The following is an 8,220-nucleotide window of genomic DNA, read 5'->3' on the forward strand; positions in this document are numbered from 1 at the left end:
ATTTTTTTCAAACTTCCCCCTATAGAATACGATACAAACGACATTATTTTTGAAAAAGTTTTTCACAAAAGGTCTTAGAATAGTGTCTAGTTTTTTTAGATTTTCTTTTATTGTTTTAGATTTTTTTTTTTCGAATTTTTTAAATTCAAATTCAGTTACCGTTCTGCTTTTAATACCGGACCGAATCGAGAAGATCGGTAACCGCGATTTTTAGACGGTTATCGACGCATTTGTGAACCGTGCGCGGGCGACGACGAGGAAGATCACGTAGTAGCTCCCGCTCGCTTCAAAGCTCCAGCACCCAGCACCATCCATCTCCACCACCCGGTGCCGCCCATCTCCACCGACCGGTGTCCCTTCTCCATTGCCCAGCGCCACCACCCACCTCGCGCACGTGCCCACCAGTCAGTTTACCGCTTCCTGCTTGCCGCAACGGGCGAGTCCACAGCGAGCCTCGCCGGCTTCATCCGCCACGTTGCCATCTCCTCTGGCCGGGGAGCTCGTCTCGATCGGAGAAGCCCAGATCTCCGCAGCTCTGGACCTGCATCGAGCCCACGCGCAGCGGCGAGAAGCAACTGTGCATCACTCGGCGGTGAGCAGATTGGTCCTTGGATTTTCTCGATTTCTTGATTCTCCTTGGATTGTCATCAGATCTGCTTTGCCTGGTTTCTAATAACTTACTCAGGGCCATTAGCTTGCTTATTTAGTGAATCTGCATGCTACAAGAGTTGGACATGAACTGGCGCAATCGAGAAATTAATCCTCGATTAGCTCGTAATACTAGACTAGACAGTGAAACATAGATGCTGATTTCATTCCATTTGGTGTATCATTTGATTTTGGAATGATTCAATATCAAGATGCATCATTGTATCGATTTGACAGAGATTTGGATTACATCACTGATGAACTGAACGTCAGATGCTACTGGAATTGTAGAATGTCCTTGTCTGCACGACTAGATTCATTTCAATCGTGGCACTGTACTTTCTTTTGAAGATAGCAACTGAGTTGGAAGCTTCTTAAATGAAATCATACATGCTCATTGTACTTAATATATGTAACCATGAGTTGGGAATGCTAAAACATGACAAGAGGTAATGCCTTCTCTGAAGCAGGCACATGGAAAGACAAAGAACCAGAGCAAAGCACTGAGAAGGGACGCACCGGCTTAGGGAAGAAAATTTTGTGAGGCCGGGTCTTTCACGTAGACCCCCGCCGCGCCGCGACACGTGCCCGTGCGCACGTAGGCCCGCATGCGCGCGCCGTGCGATCGAGCGTGCACGGCGCGGATGGGGTCTCGCCGGGTCCTTCGCGCGCGGGCCTCATAGAAGTTTCTTCCCCGGCTTAGTGCTTCGCACTGAAATTAATATGTTGAATAATTATTAGCTCTCAGCAGATATCTGAATGTTTTTGTTCTGGTCAGAAAAGTATCATCAGCTGAGGTAAATTTTTTAAATCACTTCGTAGTTTGACCAACGTCAGAAGCAGATGGTCCTTCCGACAAGTGATTGAACTTTCTCATCACAGAACCCGGAGATGGACTTCTAGGGGGCGAAAATAGCCTGAGGTTGTTGGATCGAAGGTAGTCAACTGGTAGAAGGCGTTGGATGGAGAAACTGTGCTTCGACCGTAGTAGTCAATATTGGTGTCATGTGAAGTGTTCATATATCATGGATGATGGGTTGTTTAGCATGGGGACACTTTAACAAGTTTTTGCAGTGCTAATGTTTTTTCAAAGTTTAGAGTGTATTTCAAAGTATTGTATATAGGTTTTTCATAGTGTCTTTCAGATATTTGTATATTTGTGTACATATGTTTTTCACATAGTGTCAATGTACAGTTGAGTGTATTTCAGAAACATGAACCAAGCCTTTGACTGATTGATGATGTACAATGAATTAACAAATCATGTATTTGGTAACTCATTTATTTTTCATGCACATACCATTTGCATAATGTGAGATGTGTGATAATTATTTGTGCCAACATAGAATGTAGAATTTCTTCTCAAATTTCCTTACTAATATTGTCATTAAAGTTGTCTTTAAAAAAATGTCAAAAAGTAACGACATATCAATGCCTCTACTAAACCAGCAACAAATAAGCCACTGTACTTCTTAGGGGTATTCTAGTCTTTTCACACTTAAAACAGACAATAAGTCATGAAAAAGCAGGACTACCAAATGATTTGCTTCTCCAACTAACAGATTCTCATGGTAGCCAACTTCTAAAAAAACGTTGTGCCAAACAGGACCATCTAATCTAACCGTCTATCCACTTGCAGTAGCAGCAACAGCCCCGGGACACATTGCCTGCTCTTGGAACACACAATTCGAGTAGGACTTCACTGTTATAGCTCCAAATAGATATACTTTTAACTTAAAAAAAACTCGAACAAAAGGTTTACTAATTTGATTGTGAACTAGGTGACAACACATATCAATAAGAAAGCACATGAATTCAAGCTGACCAAGGCCCCTTTTGGAACAGAGGATTCTTAAATAATTTTGTAGGATTTACTAATTTCTAAAGATTTTTTCCCATTGAGTCATTTGAATGTAGGAAAGAAAAGGAAAGGAAAAATTCGAATGAATTGCTTTCCTATAGTCTAATTCTAAAGGAAAATAAGCAAGAGGTTGGACATTAGGAAACTTCAATTTGTCTTTATATCTCTTCAAATTCCTATGTTTATTCTATATCGTATCCAAACGTTTTACTAAAAACATTCATGTATTTTAAATTCCTAGGGAATTATAAATACCAGACAACTCTAATCCTGTATTTTTTCTATTCCTACATTTTCAAAAGCTTACTGTCAAAAAAAACCCAGACTCCAATCCGGTAGACTCGCACATCCCATTAACTGAGCTAATCGAAGCTCCGCACCTCCTAACTAGCCTTATGACTAATTGGTGCATTCAAATCTAAGGGTACAAGGATGGTTTTTCAAAGAGTTGTGCGACGAGAATAGTACTCCTACTAAGTAAGCACGTGACAGTAGCACAGTTTAGAAGATCTAGAAATTCGATGCAACAGACAAATCACGAATAGTGTACGTAGTTTATCTCCTAGAGAATTCATATCTCAAAGACGTACTATCCTGTATTGCGTCGCAGTTGCGCCGATCCATCTGTTGTTCGCGGTGTGGCCGTGCACGCTAAGTGTGGCCGTGCACGCTAAACAAATGAAATCAGCCCAGCCCCAGGGCTAGCGATTAAACTAGTCGCAAACAATCACCACTCGAGCGTCACCCATCAATCTATCCATCCGTGTGCATCCACCGCTCGCTCCCCTCGGCCTCCGCTCGTTACTGCTTCCCACCACCCAACAACTAGTCGCTCGCCCTCCGCCACCTCTCCCACTCACTACGACTACGGCTTCATCGCTCCCTCCTCTTCTCTTCCTCTGTAGGCCTCTCAACAGGTCCCCACTCCTCACTCGAACGGATCCCATCAAATCTTTTTCCAGGAGGCCCTCGCCTCGCCGCTTCCCATCTTCCGGCCGAGAGGTGACCGCTCTGCTCTGCTCTCCTCCCCTGCTCTGCTTGCTCGCTCTCCCTCTACTTGATTTTCTGTTTGTTCCTTTTCGTTTATCCTCTTCGAACTTTCTTTTGGCCTTTTGGATTTAGGCGTTTCGCATGCTTAATTTCTTGGCTTTGGTCACTTGACTCACTTCGGTGTGGTTCTTGGAGCAAGAGAATCCTTTTCTTGCTCACAAGGATCCACCTTTTGGTGTACTTTCCGCTGCAATTGAGTACGCTTTCCAGGCTGCAGGACCAGACAAAGACAAGCCCCCTCTTCTTTGTGAGAGAAAGTGAGACGAATTTCATATGCTCGTGCTGTGATTTCCAAAATCCAAGTTTTTTTCTCGAACACGCTCGAGAGCTACGTTATTGCATTATTAATAGGTATTAGGTTCATCTGGGTCCAATTCTTGCAGTAATTGACAGTTGCAGCAAAAAAAAAAAAGGATAATATGGTGAATGAGTATGCATATGTCCAAATGAACTGAATTTTTTTCTTTAGGAGGGAGAATTCAACGTCGTACTTTGCTTTTGGACTAATTCGTGGTGCAGGGTAGAAGAAAAGATAAAGAGGGAAACAAGAAAGCAGTTTGAAAACCTGTTCTCGAGAAAGAGCATTTGGGAGAAGATAAGAGGATAAACCTTGGTGGAATGTTAGGTGTTACTGCACATACTATTACCTCTATAAACAAAGGCAACACATTTGGCCCTGGCTAATGCTCTGATAGTCACAACAGTCCCGGTCAATGGTCACCAGGGGGCATACTTTTGCTCTGAAAGTCGTGCTCACTTTGCTGTTAGTCAAAAGGAGCTGATGCCAATACTCTATAATCTATTGTTTTGACGCTTTTTGGTGGGAATTTGGTTGCAGACGCCCTGATCAATACCTTCATTCTGATTGCTTTAGGGAAATGGCCCTTTTTCCTTATTTGAGTTGTTAATTGTTGTTCATTGGCAATTTGCCATTACTCATTCTTTGTATATGTTTTTTAAGGCAGTCTGTCTGGGACTAATCTGAACTGTCAAATGTTCGTAGAGGAGGTCAAGAAGCCAATAGAAAGCTTGATCAGCCGCTCCCACTTAAGGTAGCATACCGAGTTCTCTTTCCAGCCTTTCTTGTGAATAATTTTATATATGATCATATCCTTTTTGTCGTCTCTTTAAGATGTTTGATCGAAAGTCAAAAGTGTCTCATTCTGAATGTCATGTCCAGGAGTTTACCTCTTTTTTTGCGCTCAAGTTATAGTACTCAAGAGTTGACTAGTTCACACTGAAAGTCTTGAAGAAAATGTAAATTAATTCCTTTTTGCTTGAACGAAAGAACTGACTAGTTCCAATAATCCAATAGTCACTTTGTGATACATTTGCCATCTGCATGATAATTCGTGTTCTTGGAATTTTGTTTAATTCGTAATCAGCCTGCATCGTACGACTGCTCTGCATAAGAAAAATAAAGCATCTACCTTGCAATACATTCTGATTATCCTATACACAGCAATTATGAGCAAGTTGTTTGAGTTCCCTTAGGATTTGGCATGCTAACTTCTGAATTTACTTGCACGTTAGTGAGATAAACTGTCGAAATAATGGCGCAACATGCATCCTACAAATCTGTATGATTCAGTGTAGTAGTCTAAGACTCCAACATTTCCATTCCCAACTGAGATTCTAATTGTTCGCATTCTAAACACTTCAGATGACAGTAATGAGTGGAGGGTCGTGGAAGATTGCTAACTGGAAGGGCTTGTCGTTTGTACACATGGAAGCTTGCGGCAATCATAACAACCATCCAAAATGCACCATTATGCTATGGATGCTAGCGATAGTCAATCTCTGGATAATGTGCAGCAGCAGTACCCAAAAGCAAGTTCTCCTGCCTGGTTTCCATGGCTCGGAAATGGATTACATTGATAACAATGGGATCTTTCTTCTCTCCAATGGCTCCACCTTTGGCTTTGGTTTTGTGACCAGCATTGTGTCAGACAGCACATCCTACCTGCTTGCGGTCGTCCACCTGGCCACCACTTCTATTGTCTGGTCTGCTAATGCTAACTCTCCAGTTTCCCATTCAGACAACTTTGTGTTTGACAAGGATGGGAATGCCTACCTGCAATCTGGAGGCTCCACTGTTTGGACTGCCAATATCTCCGGCAATGCGGCCACCTCTATGCAGCTACTGGACTCTGGCAATCTTTTAGTGCTTGGAAAGGAAAGCTCTTCTCCTCTGTGGCAGAGTTTCAGCTATCCAACGGATACACTTCTGTCTGGCCAGAGCTTCATCGACGGGATGAAACTGGCGAGCCATTCCAATACACAAAACATGACCTATACACTACAGATCAAATCGGGCGACATGATATTGTATGCGGGCTTACAGACACCCCAGTCATACTGGTCTGCGCTGCAGGATAACAGGACGATCTTCAACAAGAATGGCAATAACATGTACTCTGCAAACCTCAGTTCACGTTCCTGGTCGTTCTATGATCAATCGGGGCTACTTCTATCACAGCTTGTCATTGCACAGCAGGGCGATGCTAACACCACACTGGCTGCTGTCCTCGGTAATGATGGGTTAATTGTCTTCTATATGCTGCAGAGTGGGAATGGCAGGAGTACTCTCCTCATCACAATTCCACAGGACTCATGTGACATGCCTGCCCACTGCAAGCCATACTCCATTTGCAACAGTGGGACGGGGTGCCAGTGCCCTTCATCCCTTAGCTCCTATGCGAACTGCAACCCTGGTGTCATATCACCGTGCAACTCGAAGGACAAGTTTCAGCTAGCTCAACTGGAAAGTGGTGTTGGGTATGTCGGCACTAGCTTCACCTCGCCTGTGGCCAAGACAAACCTCACAGGATGCCAGATTGCTTGCATGGGTAACTGCTCATGCGTTGCAGTTTTCTTTGACCAAACTTCAGGCAGTTGCTTCCTTTTCAACCAGATAGGTAGCTTGCAACAGAAAGATGGAGGTACGAGTGGTTTTGCATCTTTCATCAAGGTATCAAGCAGTTACCGTGGCTCAGGTCAAGGTGGGAGTGACAGTGGCAGTGGTAGGCTCACCATCATTATTGTTGTCATCGTAGTTGGAACTTTGGCCATCATAGGGGTCCTTGTGTATGTTGGTTTCTGCATTTACCGAAGGAGGAGATGCCATCCACCCTCGCAAGGTTCATCAGAAGATGATGGCTTCCTACAAACGATACCAGGAGCGCCGATGCGGCTCACTTACAGGGATCTCCAGGATGCAACAAATAACTTCTCAAGCAAGCTTGGCCAGGGAGGGTTTGGATCCGTGTATCTTGGTAAGCTGCCAGATGGCAGTCGCATTGCTGTAAAGAAGCTGGAGGGCATAGGTCAAGGGAAGAAAGAATTCCGTTCTGAGGTGACCATCATTGGCAGCATCCACCACATCCATCTTGTCAAACTCCGATGCTTTTGTGCTGAGGGCACACACAGGCTTCTTGCATACGAGTACATGGCAAAAGGATCGCTGGATAGGTGGATTTTCAAAAATAATGAGAATTCGTCCCTGCTGGACTGGGACACAAGGTTTAACATTGCACTTGGAATGGCAAAGGGATTGGCATACCTCCATCAGGACTGTGAGTCAAAGATCATTCACTGTGATATCAAGCCCGAGAATGTTCTACTTGATGAGAACTTCCATGCAAAGGTGTCTGACTTTGGCCTTGCCAAGTTGATGACCAGGGAGCAGAGCCATGTTTTCACGACCCTCAGAGGCACGCGGGGCTACCTTGCACCTGAATGGATCACCAACTACGCTATCTCAGAGAAGAGCGATGTGTACAGCTACGGGATGGTTCTGCTTGAGATAATCAGCGGGAGGAAGAACTTTGATCCTGTGGAAACCTCGGAGAAAGCTCACTTCCCCTCGTACGCTTTCAAGAAACTGGAAGAAGGCGATCTTCGGGATATCTATGATGTCAAGCTAAAATACAATGACAAGGATGATCGAGTTGAGACCGCAATCAAGGTTGCCCTGTGGTGCATTCATGAGGATTTCTATCAGAGACCATCCATGTCGAAGGTCGTCCAAATGCTGGAAGGCGTGTGTGACGTGCCCCAGCCACCGGTGTCTTCACAAATTGGACACCGGCTCTACGCAAATGCCTTCAAATCGAGTAGCGAAGAGGGCACGTCGTCTGGGATGTCAGACTACAACAGTGATGCTTTACTTTCTGCTGTGCGGCTCTCTGGCCCCAGATGATATGAATTATATGTGCATTGCTGTGTTTTAGTTAGGATAATGTTCAATTTTGGGGGAAGGTCCATTGATTTGGTGTTCATCTGTTCATGGTCATGTACATATCGGTTGTTGATAATTTGAGGTGTTAGTTCCACATTATGGAAAATCTATACTTCTATAAAATGAACGAGTTATGATTAATTTAAATAATTTTTTTGTCTTACACGGCTCACGATCAAAATTAGTCCATTGTCTTCTTCCCTCTCAATTATTTAAAAATGTGCAGGTAATAGATACTATTAGCATTAAAAAGTATTAATATACTATTATTTTATTCTATCTATATCTAATAACTAAAATCAATCACATCTTTTATAATAATTAAATATAGAATGCAAGAGTTATATCAGAGCTTTTAATATCTATTGTTCATGAGTCTAAATCATATGGCACAAATTTGTAGGTGGACTGCAGTAATTAC

The 8,220-nt window shown here is 43.4% G+C and overlaps 1 protein-coding gene and 1 long non-coding RNA gene across 5 annotated transcripts; both read left to right on the forward strand.

The window, feature by feature from the left end:
• The first annotated feature begins 263 nt into the window (after positions 1-263).
• LOC133925870 (uncharacterized) lies at positions 264-1,883 on the forward strand. 2 transcript variants are annotated; one of them, XR_009911028.1, is made up of 3 exons: positions 264-592; positions 1,119-1,445; positions 1,531-1,883. It is a non-coding gene; the product is annotated as an uncharacterized LOC133925870 (long non-coding RNA). The 2 variants fall into 2 exon arrangements; XR_009911027.1 differs by having other exon boundaries at positions 1,119-1,883.
• Positions 1,884-3,330: 1,447 nt separating this feature from the next.
• LOC133926724 (G-type lectin S-receptor-like serine/threonine-protein kinase SD2-5) lies at positions 3,331-7,962 on the forward strand. 3 transcript variants are annotated; one of them, XM_062372772.1, is made up of 3 exons: positions 3,331-3,511; positions 4,521-4,611; positions 5,223-7,962. In XM_062372772.1, the coding sequence occupies exon 3, from the start codon at positions 5,223-5,225 to the stop codon at positions 7,758-7,760; it is 2,538 nt and encodes an 845-aa protein (XP_062228756.1). In that variant the 5' UTR covers positions 3,331-3,511; positions 4,521-4,611; the 3' UTR covers positions 7,761-7,962. The 3 variants fall into 3 exon arrangements, with proteins under 3 accessions (XP_062228756.1, XP_062228755.1, XP_062228757.1); XM_062372771.1 differs by having other exon boundaries at positions 4,525-4,611; XM_062372773.1 differs by having other exon boundaries at positions 4,563-4,611.
• Positions 7,963-8,220: the final 258 nt, after the last annotated feature.

This window comes from Phragmites australis, chromosome 8 (assembly GCF_958298935.1).
Source record: "Phragmites australis chromosome 8, lpPhrAust1.1, whole genome shotgun sequence".
Lineage (NCBI taxonomy): Eukaryota > Viridiplantae > Streptophyta > Magnoliopsida > Poales > Poaceae > Phragmites > Phragmites australis.